We start from the raw sequence: 27,819 nt of genomic DNA, 5'->3' as shown, positions 1-27,819 counted from the left end.
CAAGATCACTAAATATATATGTATATATATGTGTGTATATGTATATATATGTATATGTATATATACTTAAAGTAATATTGTAGCTTAAGGAAAAAGGCAGGTGAAGGGCCATATTTTGGAAGCTAGAATTTAAGAAGGATCTCTAAGCTGCTAGGTACTTGTTTTTGTGATCTCAGGCTGCTGTAACAAAATACCATAGATTGGTGGCTTAAACAACGGGGATTTATATCTCACAGTTCTAGAGGCCGGAACATTTGAGATCACGATGCCAACATGGGTGGGGGACACAAACATTCAGTCCATGATAGCACTGTAAAAGAAGTCAGGGACCCTGATGATGTCTTTATCACAGAATGTTACATTTCCTTTTCCTTTGCCTTAATAAGCTTAATTTCTTTCATCTAGGAAGATTTGAGGATTTAATCAACAGCTCCACCATCCCTTTCTCAACCCCAAAACAGAAGTTATTGTTTCTTTACATACAATATACATACATTGTGTACATTAAAAGCTTTAGCTCAGGGGTGTCTGGCTCAGTCAGTTAAGCATCTGCCTTCAGCTCAGGTCATGATCTTGGGGTCCTGGGATAGAGCCCCGCATTGGGCTCCCTGCTCAGCGGGGAGTCTGCTTCTCCCTCTCACTCTCCCTCTCAAATAAATAAATAAAATCTTAAAAAAAAAAAAAAAAGCTTTAGCTCATTGCTCACATTGTCTTTTGCCATCTTGCACACAACTTAGTCAGCTCAGAGAACTTTTTAAGGCAGAATTTACCTCAAGCATGGAACTGCCTTTGAAAATATAACATCCAAAAGAAAAAAAAAAAGAAGGAGAAGAAGGAAGAAAGAAAGATGAAGGAATGTTTGTTAAATTTTTATTAGGCCTAATGATTATTCTTTTAGGGCATTGCTAAACTTTTTGTTTGAATGAATAAAAACAAATTGAGAAATTTCACATGACACACTAATCTAGTGACCGCAACGTACTTAATGGAAATTTCTACTGGTTGTTTTGGGTGTTGCTTTCCCAATTTCCTTTTGTCTTTGCTCTGTCTCCCAGAGTGAATCAAAGGAGACTTGTCTTTGAAAAGACTTCTTCTTTTGACTTGTCTTTTATATGGGGAACTTTCTGATCTTACCAGAATAAGTAAGATTAATGTTCAATCTCAAGTATTTCTGAAGGTATACTCCTTACCCACGGAAATACACACCTGAGGCAAAAATAGAAGAGGCTTCTCATTCTGCCAACCACTGGACAGCAAGAGAGTTAACCCACAATGGGGCAAGAAGAACCTCAAAATAAACGTGAGTACATTCTCTCCTCTCAGTTTTAAAGAGGTAAATGTAATTATGACTAAGATTTAAAAATATGAATTAATGATAGTTGCAGTTGTGAAAATTGAAGATGATGAGGAGGAGGAGTTAAAGGAAATGACAATGACTTTGGTGAAGAGGAAGGTCATAGATAGATTCAAGTATGTTGGGTAAGAGAAACTTCTTTGTGAAACATAAATTGGGCCAAGAGAAGAGAGAAATTATACAAAAGAAAAATAAGATGGAAAGAAAGAATTTGGGAAGCTTCTTTTAAAGGCAAGAGGAAGAAGGAAGATAGACAAAACACACTGACTAAGGCTCACAGTTTACCTGAGGCTCTGACTTTATCCCATTTTATGCTGTACTTAAGGGTCACAATGTATTTGTATTACAAGAATATTAAGCAATATTTTTGAGGAATAGAACAAATGCAGTAAAATATAATTTTAAAATTAATGTTTTGCTTCACCTCATCGCTCCATCATGGCAAACTTCAATGGGACCATAATGTACACTGGTCCTGAAACACAACTTTTTATATAACAATATGTCTTGGAGACTTTTTCTGTCAATACATACTGATATATAGGATTATTTGAATCGCTGTGCAGAATTCCATCATAGAGATTCACCATCATTTAGAATCTGTACTATTAATAATACACATGCAAGTATTGATCTCTGGTGGGTTTTTTTTCTCTATTTCCGAAAGTACTGCAATGAATATTCTTCCATATAAATAAGTTCAATTATTTCTATACGATAAAGCTCTAGAATTGAAATTGTTGTGGCAAATGTGATGCATTTAAAAATTGATAAGTGCTACTAACTTGATCTGTCTAAAGGCTTTCTAATTTATAGTTTAGCATATGCATGTGTTTCCTCACCAAAAGAGTTTATTTCTTCTCAGTCTTGCTGATACTACATATTTTCTATTTTCTTTTAAAAAGCTCATATGTGAAAAATTATACCATAATATTTTAGTTTACATTTCTTTGAGCATACTTTTTTGTTTAATGGTCATTTATAATTTCAGCAAACTAAATTTTCAGCAAATTTCCTGGTCAAACTTTTGCTCAGTTTTCAAATTGATTTTTGAAATTCTCTGTACAGTCTAGACATTAATATTGTGACAAAATTTTCTTTCATATGTCCCTTGTGTTTTAACATTATTTGTGTTATATGGATGTTTTAATTTTTATGGACCCAAATTATCAATTTTTTATGATTTTTGGGTTTTCTGTCTTATAAAAAGCCTTTCCCTTCAAAAAAAAGTTTACATTTTAATGTATGTATGTATGTTTTTATCTGTAAGCTCTAAAACTGATTTATTCAGGAGGAAATCTTTAAGCTCTCCTCTAGATCTAAAATATTGTGGATGATCTCGTATTTAGCTTGCTTCTCAGTAGAATATCTTCCCTAGTTGTTCTGGCAGAGAAGACAATGTATTTATCTTTCCTTTTGTCCTAGTAGGAGGCCAGCATTACCAGCTGATCCCGTGGGCCATTGCTGTTTTTTTCATCTCACTTCTCAGTGCTTGTTTTATTGCAGACTGTTTGGGTAAGTTATTAGCTGAAATGGAACTCGCAAATTTCCCCAAACAACATTCATAAAGTTCCTCTAAGCTTTTTGTTATTTTGATCCCCCCCACCCCCCACCCCCAACATTTCAATCCATATTGCTTTCCAGGGTCTTGAATTTAAAATCCAGAGCTACATTTTTAACCTTCTATTCTTTGATGGTGCTGTCTTGTGTCAGGGAATGACACATGGAAGTTAAACCCTTTTCTATATATATGAAGGTTGGTGGCTGTAGTAAATCATTCCCCATTTTTGGCTGAGATTACAAAGGGCTGTATCTTATCAGTAAAGAATAACCAGCAAAAACACAACTTTCAGATGGACCATAGTCTGGCTTTGAAAAGAAGAACAGTTGAAAGGTTTGTTCTTTCTAGTAGCAAGACCTTGTATAAAGTTATTATAATTACAGTAATACAGTACAGGTACAAGTACAGACAAATAGACCAGAGGAAAGGAGTAGAGGGCTTAGTTACAGATCCTGCATGTATGAACTCTTTATATAAAACAGAAGGGGGTACTGCAGTCACAGGGAAAGGACAACTTTGTTCAATTAATGTGCTAGAGCACCACTGATTATCCTTATTCAAAAAATGAAATCAGTCTCCTATATATCATAGACAAAACCAACCTGATGTGGATTATTGGCCAAATGTGAAAAGCAAATCAATAATGCTTTTTAGAAAATAAATGGAGAATATATTCATATCCTCAAGGCAGGGAATGATTTCTTAAGTCATAAAATGTGTTAGCCAATGAAGAAAATATTGACCAATTATACTATATTAAAGCAAGAATTAGTGTACAACAAAAATACAAAGAAAGAAAACGGCCATAGGTGTTTGTAATGCATATAATTGATTAAAAAAATTAATGTACAGTATATATATAAACAATTCTTTCAAATCAATAGGAAAAAAATCCTGACAATACAGCAGGAAAATAGGAAAAATTTGAATAGGCACTATAGGAAAGAAAAATTGAAATGTTTAATGAACACATAAAAAATTAGTTTTCAGGGAAATGAAAATTCAACTCCCAATGAGATACCATTGCAAACATACCAGGATGGCAATAATTAAAAAGTCTGGCACTATTAGATATTGATGATGATGTGGAGCAACTGGACCTCCAAAGAATTGCTGCTAGTGGGAGCATAGAGCAGTACAACCACTTTGGAAAACTTTGCCACTATCATAGTTGGCACTATGTATATTCCATTACCAGCAATTCCACTCCAGGCATATAGCCTACAGAATGCATGCTTATGTGCTCTAGGATGCATGATCAAAAATGCTCAGAATGGTATAGTTCGTAATAGTCAAACACTGGAAGCAATGCAAATGTCGACCAGAAGAAAAATATATAAATACATTTTAGTGCATTAAACCAATAGATCACTTTATAGCAATAAAAATGAATGGATTATAGTTGTATGTAACAGTATAAAAAAATTTCAGAAATAACACTAAGCAAAAGACAGAACCAAAATAATGCATATTTTATCATTCAATTTATATAAAAGTTCAAAGCAGGCAAATCTGATCTGTATGGTATAGGGATATGTTATCAAGTGGTAAAATTGTGAAGCAAAGCACAAAGTGATTACTTCAAAATCCATGGCATAGTTACCTTTAAGAGAGAGGAAGTGGGTTGTATTTGGGATGTGAAGGCCACCTGGGGTGTTGGCAATGTTGTGTTTCTTAAGCCGGATTGTTGTTACCTGGAGTGTTCACTTTACAATAATTTGATTAACTGTACATTTGTGTTTTTCACTTCTTTGTACTTGGTTATGTTTCAAAGTAAATATATATATATATATATATATATATATATTTATTTATTTATTTATTTGAGAGAGAGAAAGGGAGAGAGAGAGTGCAAACGGGGTGGGCGAGGGGCAGTGGGAGAGAGAGAGAGAGAATATCTTAAGCAGGCTGAATGCCCAGCGCAGAGCCCAATGTGGGGTTTGATCTCACAACACAGAGACCATGACCTGAGCCAAAATCAAGAGTTAGACAACCGACTGAGCCACCCAGGTGCCCCTCGAAGTAAAAATATTTAAAAGATAAATAAATGTATATGGCTCATAAAACTTGAACTATCACAATCTTTACTAAAAATCTCCACTCTTACACAGATTCTGATAGAAAAATATGCTTAAAAGCATATATACATAAAGGTTTGCAGAACTACTCCCATAAAGCACAAAACAGATAATATGATAATAAAAATGTTAATTTTTGACAACTCTTTTCAACCTATTCACCTGGAGCTGGAACAAAGGAACTGGGTAGTAAGCATAGGAGTTACTTACCTTAACTCTTAGGGGAAGAGAAGGACCAGAATGGTCAGCTCCTATTCCCCTAATTAAGTGGTCATATAGGAAAAGAAAACTAACTCTTTTCCCTTTTGACAGTGACTCATCACAACTTTCTACGCTGCAGGAGAGACACAAGAGTGTTCAAGTTACCAGAGTACCACACGAAGCTGACATGCACCAGAGAGAAATCAAAATTGAAAGGTAGATAGAAAAGGGCATAGGAGAATTTCTTCTTACTTCCATTTCCATTTAGGTTCATAATCTGATTTAAAGTAATCAGTAGTAAACCAGGAGAGATTAAAACAACAAGAGTATCTGGTGTAAGAGTGAACATCAATAAAAGAAATCGATTTCTCATGACTGTAATCAGTTGAATAACTGGAGAATATAACAACACATTTAGGATCCATTTTTGGCATCCAAAACATAACATTAATTTAATTCCATTTCCATTTTCTTTTAATTCAGCCATATCTTAAGGACTGTTTCCTCCTAGAATATACAGCTTTGCTGAAGTGACTTTGTCTCCTTTATTAAGCTAGAATTTGTAAAATCCCCCATCCTTTGGGAGGATGGGGAAATGCTTGAGAGTTCTAGTAGGTTCTCTACCCCCTTTAGATAAAATTTCCTGCGAAAGGCTTTGTCCTAGAAGCACTTCAAATATGGAAGTAAATACATGTAAGGACACTGAAAAATGATGTTGTCTTCTGAGAGAATATCTTGTAATTTTCGTATAGTCACTATGTGATTCAGATACTTTTGCTCAGAAATATTTAGAAATGTAATTTTCAGGATTTTTAAAAAAGGGGAACAGAATGATTTTGGTAATCCTGGTATTATTTCCAAAAAATGTTAACTGGATAGTTAGCAGAATAGCTATGCAATCTGTTACAGATGAAATGCTCCTTTGTAACTGACTTTCATTTCAATTTTCTCATGAGGGAGCACCTGGAATTGCTGTCCTTTTGGCTGGAGAGCCTTCCAGTCCAACTGCTATTTTCCCCTTAATGACAACAAGACATGGGCCGAGAGCAAAAGGAACTGCACGAGCATGGGGGCTCATCTGGCCACCATCAGCACAGAAGCTGAGTTGGTATGTTGGGAGGCTCCCATCCATCTCTCTGCTGGTTTGAATCTCTTTGCAGAGAAAGAGGAATTGCTCTGCTCTGCCTCTGTGCCTTTGCTTCATCTGTTTCATCTTCCTCCCTCATTTTTCTTCATCTGGCCAACTTCTGGTCTTTCCAGATTTGATTCACATGTTATTTCCTCCAGAAAACTACCCTGACTACCTTCCCTACTCCACCCTCCCTGTTCTAATTTGGAGATACTCCCATGATACTTTCCGCACTGTGTGATCATGGCACTTACATCACTGTAGTGAGGTTATCTGTTCACTGCCCTGTCTTTGCCGATGACTCTGCTTTATAGAGGGCTGCAGCTGTGCTCTCCTAATCTTTGCATCTCCAAAGTCCTGCATAGTGCTAGGCACACTGGATAGGTCTTGATAAATGTTTGGTGATTAAGTGAATAAATGAATGGTTAAGCAGGACTGAAATAACTTCTCAGGAGAAAGCATAGGAAAAATAATTCAGTTGTACGGTTGTAATTCTAAGTAAAAAAAAATTCTTAAGCTTAATTCGGTTCTTTAAAAACAAATGTATTTCCTCATGTAATATACTTCTATATATGTACCATAACTCATATTCAACTCTTTTCTTAGTTAGAGGGGTTTCCCAGAGGATTCTGTTCCCATGGCTTTGCAATCTATAGGTTCACCAACTCTTTGAATAAAATGGAACTTAATTTAATACACATGCAATTAAAGAAGGCAATTTTAAAAACAAAAGTTTTTAAAAATCTGATCCTATTAAACATTGTGCTAAGTGATTTGCAAGTATGATCTCCCTTACTCTTCACAGTAACTCTGTGAGGTAGTAGAGTTGTCCTTTTGGAGATGAGAAATCTTGGCAGAGGCAGGATTTGAAAGCAGATCTGTCTGATGACAATGCTTTTGTGCTTAGCTAATAACCTATCTGACCTTTTTTCTCTTTTCCTAATATAATAGCTATTAAATGATAAATGCAAATATACTTATAAAAATTTACATTTTTATGCAGAATTTTATTATTCAATTTTTGGATCAACGATTTTCCTATTTCCTGGGACTTAAGAACCATGAAGGCCGGTGGTCCTTGGTGGACAAAACACCATTTAACCCACATAATTTGTGAGTATGTTGACTGGGATGAAAGAGCTTTATAGGCAAAGGTGAGAAGATAGCAAGCAGAATTCATTTGGGCTGGAATATACTGATGTAGAAATGCTTACTCAGAATAGAACATTATGTGTTGAGTAATCTCTATACTAATATACTATGATACTTCTATTAGACAATGCAGCTCTAAATTTTTCACCAGAGGCATTTTCTCTGCATGTCCCCCAACCTACACAAACACACACACACACACACACACACACACACATATGCATACACACACAAATATAAATATATATTTATATATATATATTTTTTCTTTCATTTCAGATTATGGCATGAGGGTGAACCGAACAATCAGGAAGAAAATTGTGTTGTCCTTGTTAATGTTCAAGGCAAATGGGCCTGGAATGATTTTCCTTGTAACTTTGAGACAAAAAGGATTTGTAAATTACCTGGAACAGCATTCAACTAGAAACCTCCAAAGGAGTCCTTGTATGGGGACAGAAAAGAAGAACTAATTAGACTAGGGAAGAATGTACCCACACCATTGGGACAGAGAAAACCTGCTGAGAAAATAGAACATTTTCAGTTATGATGGCCTTATTTATTTTTGTTCTATTCATTCAAGATAATGTGTTTTTGTGTGGTATGGTGGCAGGAATCATCTTTTCTGTGAGAATCCGTTTTCATTAACTTTCCTTTCTTGACAGTATATCAGAGTACTTCTTTTTCAGTTGGTATGCATCGATTACATACCGAACACAATGGCTCAAATGATGCAATCTCTTAGTCATTGTTTTCCTCTGCTCAGATTTTTAGCTCTTAAGATTCAAACGCAGGGTATTCCAACTGGTAGTGGTATGCCATTCTTTTAGCCCCAGTTATGACAAACCCTCTAAATGTTTGTGTTTTTTTCTTTTTTTAAGATTTATTTATTTATTTGAGAGAGGGAGAGAGAGAGAGAGAGAGGGAGGAGGGTCAGAGGGAGAGAGAGAATCTCAGGCAGATTCCCCACCAAGCCTGGAGCCTGATGTGGGGCCCAACATGGGGCTCAATCTCACAACCCTGAGATCATGACCTGAGCTGAAATCAAGAGTCAGATGCTCAACCGACTGAGCCACCCAGGCGCTCCCTTATTTCCCAAGAAATAAGAAACGACTTATTTCTTGCAGTCTGATTATTTTTTATTACCTCTATGGTGACCACCACAGACCACCTTTCTTACCTGGATTATTGCAGTAGCCTCTGACTGGTCTCCCTGTTTCTCCCCTCAGCCCCTTTCAATCTGTTCCCAACTCTCATGGCACTTCTCCTATTCTTCATAATTTCTTTAAGACAGCTGATAGTAATTTCATAAAAATAACTGCAAAATTTATTAGGACATTGTGGTAGTCCTAGAAGTTTGAAACCCTTAAAAAATTTAAATACTGGTTTTGTCTTTGAAAAAGTAAGATATATATGTGTTAAAAAGGCAAACAGGAAAAATATAAATGAAAGTATACGTTAAATCTTCCACCCTGAACTCCAGTCCCTTGAATGCCTCTTCAGAAAAAATATGATTGTCAAGTTTCTTATATGTATTTCTGTATATGTTTAAATATGTGTTATATAAATGTATATACATATATAACCTGCCTTTTTTTACACTAATGGAAACATTATCTACATTGTCTTAAACATCTTGCAATTTTTTCCCCCATGAATCTCAGGGGTTTTCTGTTTTTCATCATGATAAATGTACTCTTTTATCCCCATACCTTCTTTCCCCCTTTCCCTACCACCTCTCCTCTGGTAACCATCAGTTTGTTCTCTATAATTAAAAGTCTGTTTCTTGGTTTGTCTCTCTTTCTCTTTTTTTCCTTTGCTCATTTATTTTGTTTCTTATATTCCACATATGTGAAATCATGTGGTATTTGTCTTTCTCTGAGTGACTTACTTCATTTAGCATAATACACTCTAGCTGCATCCACTTGGGCAAATGGCAAGATTTCATCCTTTTTTATGGCTGAATAATATTCTGTTGTATATATAGCACATCTTCTTTATCTATTCATCAATTGATGGACACTTGGGCTGCTTCCATAGTTAAGCTATTGTAGATAATGCTGCAATAAACATCTGGGTGCATGTATCCCTTTGAATTAGTGTTTTTGTATTCTTTGGGTAAATACCCAGTAGTGTGATTACTGGATCATATGGTAGTTCTATTTTTAACTTTTGAGGAACCTCCATATTGTTTTCCACAGTGGCTGCACCAGTTTGCATTCCCACCAACAGTGCAAGCGGATTCCTTCTTCACATCCTTGCCAACACTTGTTGTTCTTTGTGTTTTTGATTTTAGCCTTTCTGGCAGGTGTGAGGTGATATCTCCCTGTAGTTTTGATTTGTGTTTCCCTGATGATGAGTGATGTTGAGCATCTTTTCATGTGTCTATTGGCCATCTGGATGTCTTCTCTGGAGTAATGTCTGTTCATGTCTTCTGCCCATTTTTTAATTGGATTATTTGTTCTTTGGGGTAATCATCTTACATTTTTTACTTAAAAATATAGTTTGGGAAATGTTTTATACCTTGTTCCAAATAACTAAATAGTGTTTCATTATATCAGTATATCATAATCTGAAATAACCTTTAAGTGACAAAATATTTCCTTTATATAATAAAAATCAACAAAATAATGGCTGTGAAAGAAACCATGAGAATAATCCCAGTTCAGATCAGAAAAGGAAGACAGTTCCAAGAGGATTTCTTTTCTTCTTGAAAATATGGGACTGATAAGATGTATTTGAATGCATTGAGATGTGATGTACAATTCTGCATAGTTAAGGGATGCATTATTAATCAGTACATAGAAAACTAGATAAATAAAAAATGCTGCCAATATTAGCTATACAAAAAGCAAAATGTGTTTAAGAATGTATATAATATAATATATAATCATGATACAGTATAAGATTCAGCTGTGAATAATATTTACATATTCATAATAACATACAAATAAAAAATTTTGATAATGAGCATGTATCATTTTCACCAAATGTATTAGAATGGTTTGTCTTTAAAATATTTAGGGGCCCAAATGGTAATATTTACATCTTAACAGTGGTTTACTTTGGGAATACAGTCTTGGGACTACAGATAATTATTTACTCTTTTATTTTTTGGAACTTTCTGGCTTTTCTGATGCCTAAGTATTTTTGTAGTCCTATTGTAAAATATATTTTAAAATAGTTTCAACCAGATGATCTACCCCTCAGAATTTTCCAGATAAATAACTTGGGTTCTGTTGATCTTTAACCACTAAACCCTGAGTGATTGTTTCTTTTCTTGCCAAACTTTGAAGATAAAGTTAATTGCATTACAAATTATAAATACATGGTGATAATGTATACTAATTTCATATATCTTTCAATATTAAAATAAAATTTAAAATATCAAATTATAGCCAACAATAGAGAAACAATGGTGAACAAAAGCATTTCCATATGTCTTTCATTGATGTTTATAATTTGAAAAAAGAGAATTAGAAAGTAGAAGATATATGTACTGGATTACTTTTTGGTTGAATGACTTTTGGTTTAAAGGCATATTGGTTTCAAAACCACATGTGATCCCTTATACCTAAGAGGAATAAACATTTGTAGGGAAAGATAATACATTATATTCACTTATTCAGTTGAATTTTCCCATTTCATGATTACACATTCATTCCAATATATGAGTTTTGAGGGTCTCTTTATGGTGCTGTGTGCAAGAAACATGGTTATTAAAGGTGCTATGTTATTTAAATATTCTTGAATAACCTTATCAGTACTGAAAAAAATATCAGGCAAATAGTGGATAGGCTTGAGATAGGAAATTGTCAAGCTGAATGTTCTCCTAGAACAATTTGACTGTTGGACCCTAGCTGAACAGTAGCCACACTCAGGTGAGATTCAGTTATTCAGTGGAAGAGAATAAAGAGAAAAGGGAGTTCTTGGGATGAACGGACTGAATAATAGTCTGTTTGGAGCTGAAGCTTAGCATGGCCTTTTCCTAGCGAGACGCAGTCAAGACCTTTACCCAGGAAGTCCACATGTCTTTGGAGCAGGAATAAGTTTCATGACTTGAGGGCGTTTCTTACTCATTGTACAGGAAAACATACTGAGGATACCTGCTTGGGCAGGGGTAAAAATGGGTGGTGAGCAATCAAGAAGACAAGGCAGGCTTTTCAGGAGGCAGAAAGAAAAAGAATTGACCAAAGCCTGAATTCAGGGGATTGTTCAAAGTCACTTTGAAAATCCTCTTCTTGCTGGGCTCTGTACTTGCTCTATGTCCCTCTATTTTCACATCAGTATTCACAAATGAAGCAAATGTGCCCAAAGGAGCATACTTTTCTTTTCCTGGCATTAGTTCGAGAATTTCTTGGTAAGTTTTGAGAAGTCCTGAGACCAATATGGAGAAACAAGCACGTCAATCAGTATCACAAATTATAACATTCGAAACGACTTATTTTTATTGGTAGCGAAAGCAAGAAAGTCCTCCCGAAGTCCCTATGGAGTCCTCATTAAATGCGGCACACAGTTCTCTCAGGTTGGAGTTGTGTTCATGCTCTTGTGTCTCCATATTTATGCATTTAAGTTGTGCTTTCTGCTCTTAGAGAATTTTTTTGTTGCTTGAGACATTTATTTCTGGCATTTCACAAATCCGAAACATATTGAAGAAACAAGGCACATCATTCCAATTTTTCCTGGGATTTGAAGAGTCTCGGATGGTGGCACAGTCCTCCACTGTCACTATATTATTGGGCTCCCCGACATCCCAGAAGCTGAAAGAGAATAACGCAGGAGATTTAAAATCCCAGCTAGAAGAAGTCAAGTCATCTACTATGCTAGGCAAATGATATTTGTGTTGTATAACTTCACAACAGTTTTGTTAGTTAGGCATTATAATCTCCATTTTATTTTATTATTTTATTTATTTTTAAAAAGATTTTATTGATCTATTTGGCAGAGAAAAAGGAAGCGCACAAGCAGGGGGAGAGGCAGAGGGAGAGGGAGAAGCAGACTCCCTGCTGAGCAGGGAGCCCCACTTAGAGCCTGACCCCAGGACCCCGAGATCACAACTCGAGCTGAAGGCAGACGCTTAACTGACCGAGCCACCCAGGCGCCCCTATAATCTCCATTTTATTGATAAGGAAAAGGAATCCCAGAAAAGCTAAACCATTTGTCTAAGTCATAGAGTTTACGAGGAGTGAAGCTGAACTGGATATTCCTGACATTCTATTCTGTCATGCTGCCTCATGGTTGTCCACCCATAAGGAGTAGCTATTGATATTCGGTGGGTCTATTTCCTTAGCACTCATATCTCAAGTTTGGTTCCTTATATTCCACACTGAGTTTGTATTCACTTAGGTACATACCTCAGTGGTGTTACAGTGCTGTAGTGAAGCAACTTTCTAAAGTCTCAGCGCATCTGGCCTGTACTCTTAGAACTGACATTAACCTTCCTGACCTTTAGTTTCCTCAAATGCTAAGTGAAGATTAATAATATCAATGTATCTCAGAAAGGTGTAATTTAGGTAAAATGAAATAATGAATGAGATAAAAACTTTGAAAACTCCAAAGTGTTGTGCTCTAACGATGTAAGGTAATTATTAAGGAGAAAAGAGACACTCCATAAATCTGCTTTTCAAATCACTATTTTTGTCTCATTTACTAGTTTGGGGCATAAGACTCTGAATTTCACTCTGTCTCTGCAGCATTTCCAATGAATTAGTCTTTAATTCTAACCCTCTCCTTCTTTTCATCTGTTATTTCCCCTTTAATCAGATAGTCTCAGGAAGTGGGAGCACTAGATCCTCATGCTTTCTTCGTCTATCTTCTTGCATGTCGTTATCACCAAAGTTTGACCTGAAGATATCTCATGGAACAGAAGGAGGTTCTGAGAACTCCCTGCAACAATGGTCTAACTCTGGGATTTGAGACAGTGTTAAAATTCTCCTGCAAGAAGGAAATTACCTCAGAGTTTCTGACAAAGGTGTTCCATCTACCCATTGCCACTGACCCTCATTCACCTGGTCTGTCAGTCCAATATAGAACTCTCTCCTTTTAGGTTTCGCAAAGTAAAGGAATTCCTATGGAAGCAACACGATAAAAAAAAAAAAAAAATAGGAGATCAATTATTCCAATTTTGAACAAATGTTGAAGGTAATTGTTATTAAAAGATAAAGTAGGACATTTACTACAGATAATAGATAAGTGGCTCTGAAAGTGTAAGATCATGGAGGATTATCTCCTCATTTTTTTTTTATTGTGGTAAAAATATACCTACTGTAGAATCAAATCTTTAACAGAGAAGGAGGTTCTCAATAACACATTCAAAGTTTATCTACTGTTATTTGTAGCAAAATCTACTGTATATATCCAGCATGAAACATTATTCATCACAGCTTAAAGATAGTGGACGCCATCTTTGACATATCTGACATAATCATGTGATATGCTCATCAACTTAATAGCCATTCTAAAATGAACTCCCAGCCCTTCCCCCTGCCCCTGCCCCGTCTTCCTAATAAAGAAACTGAACATGGAAATGCCCTTTTTTTTAGGCTCTTCTAGTGATGAAAACAGAGTAAGTATCGACTTACAGAAACAGTAGGAACAGCATGCATTTCAATACATTCATTTAACAAATAGTAACTGTGGCCCAAACACTGTATACACGTGTGGAGAAAGGGATAGATCCTGTGAAGAAGGTCACACTGACACCAGAGGAGGCTGCACTCCAACTACCTGCTCCTCCTGCGTGTTGATAACAACCAGATGGGCTCCCATGTTGGAGCAGTTTTTTAAACTTGATGCCCAGGACATGGTGTTAGTAGAAAAGAAGTAGCAGCTGGATTGAAAATGTACCCAGTCCGATGGACAGCAATTTTTGACTGAACCTAGGAGGAGAGAAGTTTCCATGAGTGTCCTAGCCCAGAGGAGCATCATGTAGCATTTTGCTAAGACTTGGAACAAGACTATATATAGAAGAGCGTAGGGAGTATATTTCTGAGATATTTCCAAATTCCCTATTCTATATATTTTTTTCTCCTTCACTTCATTTGGAAGTAAGTGAAGAATGAAAAGAAAATGCATTCCTGGAGATAATACCTTCCACTTCTAGATTTTCTGTTGAGACATATCTCAAATTTATTCTAAAAGTTTTCTATAATGTCCCCAAGATTTCCTGTCTCAATGCTAATTGCATTTTCAAAGTTCTAAAACTGTCTTCTTACCAATTCCTCAGCATTCTCATATAGTACAGGCAAGATTTTACATTTCGTTTTTGAAAAACAGAACATCATCCAACTACTTTACTTGTCCCCAAATCAATCTAGAAGCCAAAAAAAAAAAAAAAAACGTGTTGATATAAGGGCTTCTGGGTGGCTCAGTTGTTTAAGCATCTGCCTCTGGCTCAGGTCATGATCCCAGGGTCCTGGGATGGAGCCCCGCATCGGGCTCTCTACTCAGTGGGAAGTCTGCTTCTCCCTCTGCTCTTCCCTGATGTTCATGCTTGCGCTCTCTGTCTCTCTCTCTCTGAAATAAATGAATAAAATCTTTAAAAGAAAGTGTTGATATATAAATGTTAATGTTCAAATTTGAGGACTATTATACCCGATCCATCATTGGAGCAGGAGAAGTCCATGAACGCCTCATGTAGCTGGAACTTATTCTCATCACAGAGTTGAAAGACACGATATGTCACTGTAAAGAAAGGGGCAGAGTTAATGTTCATTACTCTTGATAAAAAATAAATCTTATCATTTTTGTATTTATAACAAAAGTACCAATAATCATCATGGTTTCTTTTTCTTTTCTTTTCTTTCTTTCTTTCTTTTTTTTTCTATTTGTCCTTCTACATAGAGAGGCACCAAGATTTACTTACTCAAAGAAAGAAGAGGGAATTCACATTTCATGGTTTTCCTGATTTATGAAGATGAATGTACTTTATTTCAGGTCCAAAGGCTCAGAGAAAACAAATGCGTTTTCACTTTCTCTTATGCTAACCCTCCCTACCTTTCTTCCAAAAAGTGATTTTTCATGCCTCTGGCTAGGATCCCATGGAGAAGTTTACCCTAATGATAGGAGTATAAAGGGGAGGGCTCAAGGCCACCAAGGAGATGAAAAGTGTCTATCATTAGAAATGTGTCAGAGGTCACTGAAATTTGGTAACTGTTCTGTACTAGTTGGGGTTCTAGTTGAGCAATAACCTGGAGATAAATAGGGAAGAAAGTGGAACAGAAATACCCTTTTGTGGGGAAGACAACCCACAGGCAACAAGAAAGATTTTACTCCTAATATTCACCAGGGAGATTAAACTTGACCTTTCGAACTCACCAACACATCTGGTGATAAAACAGGCGCTGAGCAGTAGCATGGAGACCCCAGCAACAGTCCATAAGAGCACTTGGGAAGACAAGCATCTTTTCTCTGTAGAAAGAAATACGCAAACATGGTCAATCTTCCCCTAGCAAGATACAAAAGAAATTCTTATTCAACCACTTATTTCCTTCCCACTTGCACTGTTCTATATAGAGTCGTTTTCAAACTTCAGCACGCATCAGAATCATTTGGATGGTGTGTTGAAACACAGATAATGGCGCTTCACCTCTAGAGTTAACAATTCATTAGACCTGGTACTGAGCCAGCAAGTTCCCAGAAGCTGCTGAAGCTGTTGGTCTGGAAACCATCTTTCAGAACCACTAGAATAAGCCATTGCTAATCTTAAGATTCATGAACTGAGACAGATGGGCAATATTTCCTTCCTAAGTCTCCCAGGTTTTTCCCCTTCTTTTCCTATCTTTGTCTTCCCCTTTCTCCCTCTTGCCCCCTCTATTTTTCTTGTCTCTCTCCTGCTCTCCTCTTTTCGGTGGTTCATTTCCCAAACCCTCTGTAAATCAATTCAGATAAAACGTTGGCCATGCTCTAGTAGCTCCTCTCCCCCTCCCTCCTGATACACATTTTACAGACAGGAAAGTGGGTTCCAGAGAAGTGAGGTGATTTGCCCAACACGACACAGGGAAAGGGTGGGCAGAGCAGTCTGATTCACCTCCCTGGAATCCAGCCCAGTGATCCTCAGTACAACATATGGTCCCTAACCACTGCCTCAGCTTCCTCTCTTGTGTTCTGTCTCTGTCTCCCTTCTTTTGTTCTAGTGGAGACTTTTCTATTGTCCCGTCCCTCAAAATATTTATCATGTCTTCCCAAAAGAAAGATCTATGAAAGAAAGGGAGAGTTGTAAATGTTACCTGTGCCTTGTGATGTAGATGGTTGGGACGAATTCATTCTCTCCCTCTCTCTCTTTCTCCCTCTTTCCCTCTCTCTCTCCTCTTGTCAGTTTCTGAGTCCAGGAGTATTTTGTTGGTAAGATTCAAGGAAAACGAATCTTTTTCTGTTTTTTAGGAAGTGCAACCCTAAGACATCATAATATTAATGTGTCTTGTGGCTTTGTGTTTCAATCAGGGTTTCCTTTCTTGCATAAGGAGGACAAGGGATTTTACCGGGTGACAAGTTGACAAGTCTGTCTCCTCACTTGCCGAAACAACTAAATGGGGGAAATGGTGAAGTGGTTAAATATGAACAGAAATGGGCTGAGCATGCAGACACATCAGGGGCTGAAAAATACTGGTGGAAAAATTTTGGTGGATAAAATTTCTCTACTTTCTTCCAGGCCTCACTCATCCTTCAGTCTGCCCTTGACATTTGTGGGGCCCTCCTCTGCACTTCTAATTTCACTTTCAGTCCTTGCCACCACACATTTGTTAACTGGTAAGGGGACAGACTCCAAATCTTCACACTTGGCACAGAGCTGGGCATATAGTATATGCATTTACAACTTAGCCATGTGAATTCCTTTTCCTATTTTATGTTTTTTTCTTCCTCCTTTGCTTGCTTCTCTTGAACCTTCTGGATTTCTCTGGTGTTGTGCATGTTGCATTGTGGGTTTGTATCTCTTCTATCAAAGTGTTCAGCACTAAGCAATCTCACAGGTCTGCCCCAGTTGAACCGCCTCACGTGGTATGACTACTTTGAAATTCAGCTCCATTCCTCATGTCAAAACAGCTTCTGGAGCCTTCGAGACTCAGCAAGTAGTTTCATTCTATTCTTCTAAATTATTTAGGGATTTTTGTTTTATATTAGGGCCTATTTTAGGAGAAATAAATTTGAACGTCAGAAGAAGCAATTTCAGTTAGACATGAAAATATCATGTTTCTCTGGAAGGTTAGTTAGATGTAGTAGTGTTCCACTCCCTTCCTTAAAAATACTTAAGAACAAGATCAAACTGGTCTCTATTGATTAAAATTCACAAGTGTCAGGAGGCATTAGTAATATATATATATATATATATATATATATATATATATATATATATGACCTGGTAATCCCCACACCAATGACTCACAGACTTCATATCTTAGAAAATATCCTTGTTCTCAACGGGACTTTTTATTGTTTCAATGTATTGCTCAATTTCCTCTGCATCCTCTATTTTATAGTTATATAGATTTGTTAAAGAAAATTTTAAAATTCTACATGTATATATCATAAAATATTTGCATCTCTAACATGGATCTTATCAGCACTTGGTTTTTGACCAGTAAAAAAAGATGATCTAGTGGATGAGTTAAGTGAATTATTAAATGATGAATCATAATGACTACAGTCAATAATTTGTTATGATCAATCAGTAATAACTAATATCAATAAATGATTATATGTTAATAATTTTATGAACATGCAATTAACTAATATTAGTAACCAACAAATTAATATCTTAATATCAGTCAAAATATGTATATGTTTTTATTCTTTGTTTTATCACTTTTGTAAGTGATTATAATTTTATCACCAAATTATAGAAATAATATTTTTATGGTTAACAATATGAGAAGAATGTGGCAAATAAAAGACCTCCCATCTGTCCTAAGTGCACTCTTCTAAAGTCAACCATGCTTGGGGCACTTGGGTGGCTCAGTTAAGTGTCTGTCTTCAGCTCAGGTCATGATCCCAGGACAAGTCCCACATCAGGCTCCTTGCTCAGTGGGGAGCCTGCCATTCCCCCTGTTTGTGCTCGCTCTCTCTCACTCAGATAGATAATAATAAAAAAAAGATTTAAAATCAACCATGCTTAATGATTTCTTGTATATACCCTGAGACATTTTCCAAGCTTATATAAGTGGAGTCTATGTAAGATATTGCTTATTCATTTTTAGTCAAATAAGATCATACCTGCAATACTTTTCTGTGTTAAAAATTACTTTTATATTCATCAATGTATTCGGGTATCTATCTTCTTAACTCTATTGTTAACTTTTCTGCAATTTATAAACGGGCACAAATAATTTCTAGTTTTTCCTTCCTCTAACACATGAGGTAATGGCTACCTTTATACATATTTACAGGGGCACGCTATTTGGCTCAATGATACATGTCAAATGTTAAAAATCATTATTTGGCTTGAGCTTTCATCATAGAATAACATTCTGGGCTATAACCATAAATATAAAATTTTGTCTGAAGGCAATTTTCTTTTTCTTTTTTTATATTTTTTTATTTTTTATATATTTTTAAAGATTTTTGTTTATTTATTTGACAGAGAGAGACACAGCGAGGGAGGGAACACAAGCAGGGGGAGTGGGAGAGGGAGAAGCAGGCTCCCCGCTGAGCAAGGAGCCCAATACTGGGCTTGATCCCAGGACCCTGGGATCATGACCTGAGCGGAAGGCAGACGCCTAACAACTGAGCCACCCAGGCGCCCCTGAAGGCAATTTTCATTGCAATTAAATATTAAAGCCTTATTAGAGAAGTATAACACAACGCCATTACATTTGGGAGCATTAATTACTCGACAGAGCAGCTGGTACCTGACTCTTGTGATCGGTACGCTGCTATTTTTTTATATGATACAAATTTCCTTTTCACTGTAGGAGAATAGAGAACAAGATATTTTTGAATATCTTACTCTTCTCGAATCTCTTTTTATTCCTACTCCTAATCAACAATAAGAATTTCTTTCTGTATCAAATATGATTTTCTATGAATTTTGTTAAGTAAGATTTTGGAATTTTTCTCCCTTATAAAGTTTCAAGGTGGCAAAATTTATATTCTGCTGTTAATTCATCTGTGTAAGATGTAAAAAATTCCCATGTAGAATTTAACTTAAAAGCCTTGTAGCCTAAATGGAAGTTAAATAACAAAACAAATGATTTATCTCATTTTTTAAAGATTATTACATCTAACAGAGGTATTCTGCAAAGACTAAAATTATGCTATAATTAATTTCTGTTACACTTGTATTATTATCTCAAATTTTATAAATGTATGTGAAGCATATTATTTAAATTTTGGTGAATAATTTTATTAAAGCTATCCAGACATTGTACACTTTTTTTTTTTTGAGATTTATATATTTATTTTAGAGACAGAGAGAGAGAGATAGCACAAGCAGGAGGGGCAGGGAGAGGGAGAGAGAGAATATGAAGCAGACTCCCTGCTGAGCACAGAGCCCAACACGGTTCTCCATCCCAGGACCCTGAGATCATGACCTGAGCCATAACCAAGAGTCAGACACTTACCAACTAAGCCACCCAGTGCCCCTGCACTCTTTTTAAATATTTGTAGTTATTACCAATTTTCCTATTTATTTTTTTTATTTTTATAATTTACAAATAGCTTTACAACAGAGATGGTAAGGATATAACCATTTGAAATGGTGGCTGTGATGATGATTAGATCAGAATGCACATTCCTTAGGGAATTACTTGACTTGCAGGTCTTAAGCCCTCAGGTTTGGCTGTAGCCTCCTCTTCCTTCCAGTTCGGATCTGTTTGGAGCAGATTGGGAAGAGGGAGCTACAGGTCTATTGAGGACTCAGTCAGAGATGAGCTAAGTCCCAGGAATAACATGTAAAGCACAAGAAGGAAGCAAGCAGCTTTCATTGAAGTCCTAATGAAATCTGTTTGTGGGACAAGAACAAGTTATTCATCTGCTTTTTACCCAGGCTCGTCCCAATTTGATGTTACTGCCTTTGGTTCTAAAAATCCTGCTTTAGGCTTCAGTCAGCTCCCACTGCATTTTGGCAGCTGAAAATCAAATCTCTTTCCTCTGGCAATAGAACCTCCCCATAGAACTACCTTTGATATGTTGATAATGCTGCCCTTGTGCTTCTCATGTATCTCAATAAAGGAAAGTGTTATTTCCTATCACGAATTCAATCATCATTTTTTCCCTCAGTTTCTAATCAACAGTGGCCTTTAACGTTTGAGAAGATTTGCTCTGTGAGCTCTATGATATTTGCAAAGAGAAAGGGAATGGAGAAGAATGTTAGAGCTCAACGCAGTGATCTAATTTAATACATTCATCACAAACAAGACACTGTGTCCCAAATAGGAGAGATTATTTGCTGGAGATCATGTAATATTGAGTGGCAGAACAAGGTGTAAGACTCAGATCCTCATAGCAGTGGTTGGTGCTGTTTTTTCCTATTTCTTGCCTGCCTCCTTACTAGCGAGTACGTTTTCTCGCAAAGGCAGTTGAGAAAATAAAGTTGCCTTTACACGGTCTGCCATCAAAAGGCCACAGACCCTGGATTTAAAGAGCAATCATGGAATTTTGACTGCCTTTTCTCTGAATTTACAAAGTAGAGCAAAGGAAAACATACATTCTCTACATATTTGTAATTTCACGTGTGAATTAAACAATTCATAACTTTTGATTGAGCTATAATTTACATATAACGTTGTATAAATTGAAGGCATACAACACGTTGGTTTGATACGGTTACATATTACAGTACGATTACTGCTGTAGCATTAGCTAACACCTCTATCACATCATACAATTATTATTTCTTTTGCATAGAAGTAAGATCTGGTCTCTTTGCAACTTGGAAGTTTATTTTATAATGTAATATGGTTGACTATAATCTCCATGCTTGGCATTAAGTCTTCAGGGGTTATTTCTCTATTAGCTGCAAGTTTGTACCCTTACATAACATCTTCCCAAACATTTAATTGAGCATCAGCAACGTGGATGGGCTAGAAGGTACCTGTCTGTGAGGGTATGATCATAGTAATTCAAGTAGGAAAAAGGAACAGTGGTGTAAGAAATACCTCCACAGCTACCATCTAACAGTACTAATCATTTGTTACTTACTATATGTCACTCACTGGGTTAAGCTGTTTACACAAATCTCATTCAGTGATCACAACAATCAATAATGAGGTCCTGTTATTAATCTCATTTTAATGATGAGTAAATTGAGCCAAGATGGAGAGGTTGAAGGACATTTCTCCATGCATTAAGATATAAGAAATCAAGGCACAATTTGAGCCCATAAAAATTTTTTTAAAAAAAGACTTTTTTAATAACTATTTAATATTAGTTAAATAATTTTTACTACAACCTTTGCGTGCATTTGGATTCATTGTGAATGTTTACATATTTAAGTTTAATCAAGCAGCGGACATGTAAATTGAATTTAAAAATCTCTACATGATTTATTTTTGAAATTTCTTTCAGTGTGATGAAATACAAATCTATATATATTATCAAGAATAAAATGCTACAATAATGGTTTTGAAAAAGCTGTTAAATTTGTATATAAAGTCAAATATCAAGAATTTCACTTAAAATAATTTTTAAATTGGGGCATTTTCTTCAAGGAAGAGTATGGGTGGGGAACCCACAGAAAATTCAAGGCTCAGGCCCCACTGTAAAGCTTCTGCAGGTCTCCTGGTTGGGTAAAGACCCATTATAACCGAACCATTGTGAGTTTGCTCCTTGATGAGTCACAGATACACCAGGCGAGCTGTTGCACAAAGGAAACTTTATTTGCAGCAAATGAGATCACAGGGAATAACTTCCAAACCCATGGCCCCCTAAGCAAGGGTGAATGGGTTCCTTTTATTTAGGGTTCAGATGAATATTTAGATAGGGAAGCCTTGTCACCGTATGTAGAGACGGGCATAAGGCCGTGCGTGCACCTTACGGAGACATGCCTATACAGACGTATGTTATGTAAATGAGGCTTGTGGTCCTCCTTGGGTGGAGATTTCAGTATTATGATGAAGTAAAGGTAATTGTCAGTCATTCCAGAGGTCACTCCATGGTCCATCTGCGAGGCATGAGTGGGCAGTCACTTTCAAACTGGTCTGGGTGGTTTGGGCTGGTTGGATGTCTTGTTGGGGCAGTAACTTCACTTGAGGGGTGGTTTTGGTTTCCATTTGCCTGAGTGAAGAGATAAACTGGAAAAAAGAGCTTAAGGTAAAATGTGGGACAATGGTCAGTGAGTACAAGCACGTGGGCAGTAAAGGCCAGGTTTTGGGGTCCAACTGGTGACACCATGTTGTCCCAGAAGCTCTGACTGATAAAAGTCAGCCTATCCAACCCCTAAGAACGTGAAAGAGGTGCAAGGCTTTGTAGGGATTTCGGGGCTATGGAGGACTTTTATTCCCCACCTGGCACAGTCCCTCCATCCTTTATGTCACCTGGTGAAGAAAGGGCACAGGTGCGACTGGGAATCGGAGACATAAACTGCCTTCGGGAAAGCATAAGGGCTAGAGAGGCATGTTAAATCTCTGGGCATCTCCCAAGCAGGGCTAGCATTTGAGTTAGATGTGTCTGTGACTCCGGGGGCTATGGGCCAAGCACTGTGGCAGAGTCAACAGAAGGGGAGAGTGCCCCTTGGATTGGTCTCAGCTCTGGAAGGGGGCAGAGACCCAACATACTCCCATGGAGCATGGAGCAGCAGCTCCTAACGGTGTACACAGTGTTCCTCCAGGGAGAGCCTCTCACGAAGGAACAGCAGATCGTGGTGAGAACTTCTCTGCCTGTTAAGGGGTGGGTTGAGAATATGTTCCATTGACCCACCTCAGCCATGGCTTAAACTCCTGCTTTGAATGAGTGGCGTGTCTCTTTGTAGCAGAGGAGCACCCTGTCCACCAGCCCATTGTTTCTAGAAAGGTGGGTGCTACGAGGTCTTGTGGAGTATGTTGATCCTCCAGATGCCCCCCCCATTTCTACGGCAGCCCCTGTAGCCTGCAAAGAGGGGCCAAAGGAAATTCTTGCCCATGCCTGGGATACAGACAGGTCTAGTCCAGGAAGTCCGCCCATGTGGACTGCTCTCACTATTCAACCCGATGATGGACACTATCTGCATGGAAACAAGAACAAACTGTAGCAGCCCATGGGCTGAGCTCAGAGCAGTCTCAGTGGTGATCACCATGTGCCCTGGCTCTTAACCCTTTTCCCTGATAGTTGTGCTGCTCTAAAGGGACTAACCCTATGGCTTGGACAATGGGAAGCCAAGGCATGAATGATTATGAATAAGCCCTGATGGGGTCAGGATATGTGGAAAGACATTTGGGTCCATCTGCAAAAGCCCTAGCGGCCCTCACTGTTTTTCATATCCCAGCTCAGAAAGCACTGACACCCCCTGGCAATCAGGAAGCTGAGACCTTAGCTCGGGTGTGAACCTCAGCTACTGATGCTCCCCAGTAGATACAGTAGATGGGATGCACAGAAAGAGTGGCCATCACAATGCCATCATGTCACCCAGAATGCTGTATTGCCGGGAGTGTTGGACTGCCCTTGAAGGACAGTGACTTGGTTAATGCAGTAACAGCATGTCCTGTGTGTTCTAAACAAGGTCCAAGGCAACTGCCAGAAGAAGCTGGGGGTCATTCACCAGCGTTCCCAGCTGGTGAGGGACTGGCAAATTTATTATATTGGCCCCCTTCTGCTGAATGAGGGTTCTAACTATGCTCTGGTTTGTGTGGACACTGCATCTGGCCTAACCCAGGCTTCCCTCTGCTGCCAAGCAAACCAGGCTGTCACCATTAGGGGATTGAAGAAACTGAGTCTCATCAAATAGTGATTGGGGGTCACATTTCAAATGTCATGATATGTAAGACTGGGCAAAAGAATGACATTGAATGGATATTCCATCTCCTTAATAACCCACAAGCAGTGGGGGTGGTATGAAGATCTTACAAAAATGCAAATCTGATATTATTTCTATAATTTAAGCCCAACAAGAGCTCTCCACACATCTTTTAAGAGGAAGTTCAGACTTATTATAGCCCACAGGCTGTTCATTAGCAGCTTATCATTTCAGTAGGCTTTTTAAAACATTTCCACATACACTTGTAATAACGTGGTTAATACTCCTTCTTCTCCAATCCTCTAACTGGAAGTTAGATTGCTTGTGTTCTTTCTCTTGGTATCTCAAGTGCTTAGTATTCATGTTTAAAAAAGACATAAAAAAAGCAAGAGGAAAATGAGTGGAGGTGGATGCCAAACCCAGTAAGTTTTTATAATGATCATAAAGAAGTCCTTGTTCCTAAAAACAACCGGTTTATATCACTCTTTTGGAAGAGAGATTAACAGCGTAAAAATGACCAATATTTTTCAATAGTTTTGGTAAAATTTTTGAGGAGTGCAAACCTGCATTTGAATTTGTAATTGTTTTTCTAATATAAATTGTGCCGTATATAATAGTTCTTCAGAGTGAATGAGGTCAAGCCTTAATGGATGAAACTTCATACTTTATTATGCTTGTTTTGCAATTTCTTCAAAACATTTACCTCTAAAGTTTCTTCTTCTCATTGTTATTTTTTACTGTAAGCACCAAATAATGGTAAATCTGTTGTAAAACTGCTATCATAACCAAATTACAACTTTCAAGAAAGCACTTACCATAGTAAAGATACTCAATAAATATTAGTACTCTTTATTTCCTAGGTTTTCCGTAATTAAAGCCTAGAATCCTTGGAACGTATTCCCTCTTCCTTTCATACATTATCAAATACATTTTTTATATGGTCTGTGTTTTTCCCTCAACATCACTTTACTTTCTAAATTCTTGCTCTCTTATTGTGTAATTCAACTCACTCTTTCTGGATATTTTGGATTCAAGCATGTAATAGATCATTTCTCTCCTGTTAAGGAAGGTCTTTTTTTTTTTTCTTCAGTGTTATGGTCTCATGAATGTAATTGGGTATATTTACCTCAGAATTCAAATATGGTTCTGTTCAAGATATATTTGTTTTACACATATTTGGGGAATGGCTGATAGGCTATATTAAATCAGACTGTATCCCTTTCAGATGTGTATGAAGTATCAGGTGTCCTGAAGACCCACATCCAAATAAACAGAGAAATCATGCCTCCCCAAAATTATGACTTTTTTTTTTTCCTCCCATGAAAATCTTCTAGAAGCTGTTCTGGTCTTCTGGCCATTAGTTTTTATGTCCTCACTACTCTGATTTTAGGACTGTTCATCCAGTATGGAGACACACCCATTGTCAGAGAAAATAACTGAAATCTCAGTTCTATCCTCATTGTTTCCTTAATATTTTGCTTCTTCTGCCTTTGACTTGTATTGGTTGGCCTCTCCCGGTCACCTTTGTCTTGAGATAAACGTTCTTTGGAGTTATATTTTCTGTAGTCATTTCTGCTGTTTTAGCAAAGACCTTCATTGCGGTTGTGGCCTTCAAAGCCATAAAACCAGGGAACACTCCAAATATAGTTGGTGACCCAATTCTCAATTGCTATAGTCTATAGTGGCTCCCTCATTCAAGTACATATCTGCATTATCTGGCTGCAAACTTCTCCCTCTTTCCCTAACATTGACACACAATCAATTTGGTAAAATCATCCTGCAATGTAGCAAGGGATCCACCACTGCCTTCTACTGTGTTCTGGATAACTTGGGCTTTCTAGCACTTCTGAGCTTGACTATTGCTTTTCTGGCTATAAGGCTACCAGACAGTTTCAATAAGCCCAACCAATCACATTCAGCATGCTGATTTTCCATAGTGTGTGGATTGCTTTCATACCCACCTATCTGAACACCAAACGCAAAGTCATGGCGGCCTTGGAAACCTTTTCAATCTTGGCTTCCAGGGCTGGTTTATTGGGTTGTATATTTCTTCCCAAGTGCCATGTGATCCTACTAAGATCAGGTAGGAATTCAAGGAAAACATTACTTGAATATTTTCCTCCCCCAAAGCAAAAGGAATTAGTGTTTAAGTGGCACCATTGACACAAAATGAACAATAATATGGAAATAAAGATTCCAAAGTGTGGCATGAAATAAATGCATTTCATCAAAACAATGGCAATTGCTTTTTAATCAGGTGACACTGTCATCGCTGTGGGCAGCAAGCCATGGCGAAAAAAGCTCTGGGGTCAGAGAGAACAACGTTCAATTTCAACACCCCTACTGGCTGACTCTGACTTCCATTATATCCAATTAACATTTCTTTGAATCACATTTTTCTCATCTTTAAGCAACATGTAGCAGGTGAACAATGGTTAGGGTGACAATTAAATAAAATCATCCATGTGAAAATATAATGGGTGCTCAAAAATATGCTTCCTTTCTGTTAGCTATCTTTTTATTTCAATAAAAATTCAATTTTAAGGCATTTTAAGTTCTGGTGGTAGAAAGCTAGCGATGTCTAGTTGTCCATCATTAAACTATTCATAAACCCAAAACAAGATGAAATTTGAGCTTTAAGCAGTCTAAATGGCTTCCATACGCCCAGGTGACATACGGATTCAAGATTAGGGAGAACACTGAGGGAAACAGTGCTTACTGGTGATCCCACTAACATGGAAGTGGGGAAACTTGACTGACTGAGAGACAGAAGATCGTCCTTTATGGGAGAGGGTTGCTTTTGAATATACTCAGAACTTTCAGACATTTTCTCTTTCCTCTCCTCCCCACTGATATCCAATATCCCTTACAATTTCTTAAACTATATTTTCCAGTAGTGAGATGTGTAAGGGGTTAGATGTGAATCAAGAAATGAGATTTCGATCCAGGAATGTAAGATTAACAACTGTAATTAAAAGCACCTGGATGAACTATAGAACAGTTCTCTCTGGGAGATGTAGTTTTTCAGTTTTTTATTTTTTTCTGGCAAGGGAATTCTTCTGCACAGACCATTTCTGATTATCCAGTAAGAGATCAATCCGTCATACAAGTGTTTAAAGGCAAATGGCCAAGTGTACTGGGAAGGGAGTACACTGGTCCTCCTCATTTAGCTCTCCTCAATTGCCAGGTCATCATCTGCGTGTACATACAGACAAGTGCCACATACCTGATTTCTAGGAGCTTAAGCTGGAGTCTGCTATGGTCGTCAGGGTCCCTGCTGAGGCATGGCAGCCATGCCCCAAGTAATAAAAGCATTGGAAATAACTGATGCTCAGAAATTGCTGCATCAGGTAAAAGTTCTTTAGTTTTTGTTTAGTTTTGTTTTGCTTTTTAGAGTGGGAGTTATATGTCATTCAAAGTTCTGGAGCTTGAGAGGAATTGTGTTGGCACAAAATATTGAACACAGTACAACTGTAAGACTAAGGA

At 37.3% G+C, this 27,819-nt stretch overlaps 2 protein-coding genes across 3 annotated transcripts; one reads left to right on the top strand and one right to left on the bottom strand.

Annotated features, from left to right (window-relative positions):
* The first annotated feature begins 803 nt into the window (after window positions 1-803).
* LOC116623576 (C-type lectin domain family 4 member D-like) lies at window positions 804-8,294 on the top strand. Of its 2 annotated transcripts, none has more exons than XM_032390818.1 (6): window positions 804-1,300; window positions 2,783-2,869; window positions 5,306-5,410; window positions 6,151-6,302; window positions 7,327-7,436; window positions 7,755-8,294. In XM_032390818.1, the coding sequence occupies exons 1-6, from the start codon at window positions 1,273-1,275 to the stop codon at window positions 7,897-7,899; spliced, it is 627 nt and encodes a 208-aa protein (XP_032246709.1). In that variant the 5' UTR covers window positions 804-1,272; the 3' UTR covers window positions 7,900-8,294. The 2 variants fall into 2 exon arrangements, with proteins under 2 accessions (XP_032246709.1, XP_032246708.1); XM_032390817.1 differs by having other exon boundaries at window positions 2,780-2,869.
* A 3,451-nt stretch (window positions 8,295-11,745) lies between these two features.
* On the bottom strand, window positions 11,746-16,841 carry LOC116623645 (C-type lectin domain family 4 member E-like). The gene is made up of 6 exons (XM_032390990.1): window positions 16,700-16,841; window positions 15,789-15,881; window positions 15,066-15,155; window positions 14,199-14,350; window positions 13,425-13,540; window positions 11,746-12,232 (listed from the first exon to the last, which is right to left on the bottom strand). Exons 1-6 carry the CDS (start codon window positions 16,734-16,736, stop codon window positions 12,061-12,063), a joined length of 660 nt encoding a protein of 219 aa, XP_032246881.1. The 5' UTR covers window positions 16,737-16,841; the 3' UTR covers window positions 11,746-12,060.
* Between the last annotated feature and the right edge of the window lie 10,978 nt (window positions 16,842-27,819).

This window comes from Phoca vitulina, unplaced genomic scaffold (assembly GCF_004348235.1).
Source record: "Phoca vitulina isolate PV1807 unplaced genomic scaffold, GSC_HSeal_1.0 scaffold59, whole genome shotgun sequence".
Classification (NCBI taxonomy): Eukaryota; Metazoa; Chordata; class Mammalia; order Carnivora; family Phocidae; genus Phoca; species Phoca vitulina.
This window is presented reverse-complemented; position numbering and strand designations above follow the sequence as displayed.

Coding starts and splice junctions, on each gene's coding strand:
- LOC116623645 (XM_032390990.1), bottom strand. CDS start 16,736: ATGAATTCGTCCCAACCATCTACATCACAAGGCACAG. Junction 15,156..15,788: donor TTTTATCACCAGATGTGTTG/GTGAGTTCGAAA, acceptor CTTTCTTTACAG/TGACATATCGTGTCTTTCAA. Junction 14,351..15,065: donor CTGCTCCAATGATGGATCGG/GTATAATAGTCC, acceptor CTCTCCTCCTAG/GTTCAGTCAAAAATTGCTGT.
- LOC116623576 (XM_032390817.1), top strand. CDS start 1,273: ATGGGGCAAGAAGAACCTCAAAATAAAC. Junction 2,870..5,305: donor TTTTATTGCAGACTGTTTGG/GTAAGTTATTAG, acceptor CCCTTTTGACAG/TGACTCATCACAACTTTCTA. Junction 5,411..6,150: donor AGAGAAATCAAAATTGAAAG/GTAGATAGAAAA, acceptor TTTTCTCATGAG/GGAGCACCTGGAATTGCTGT.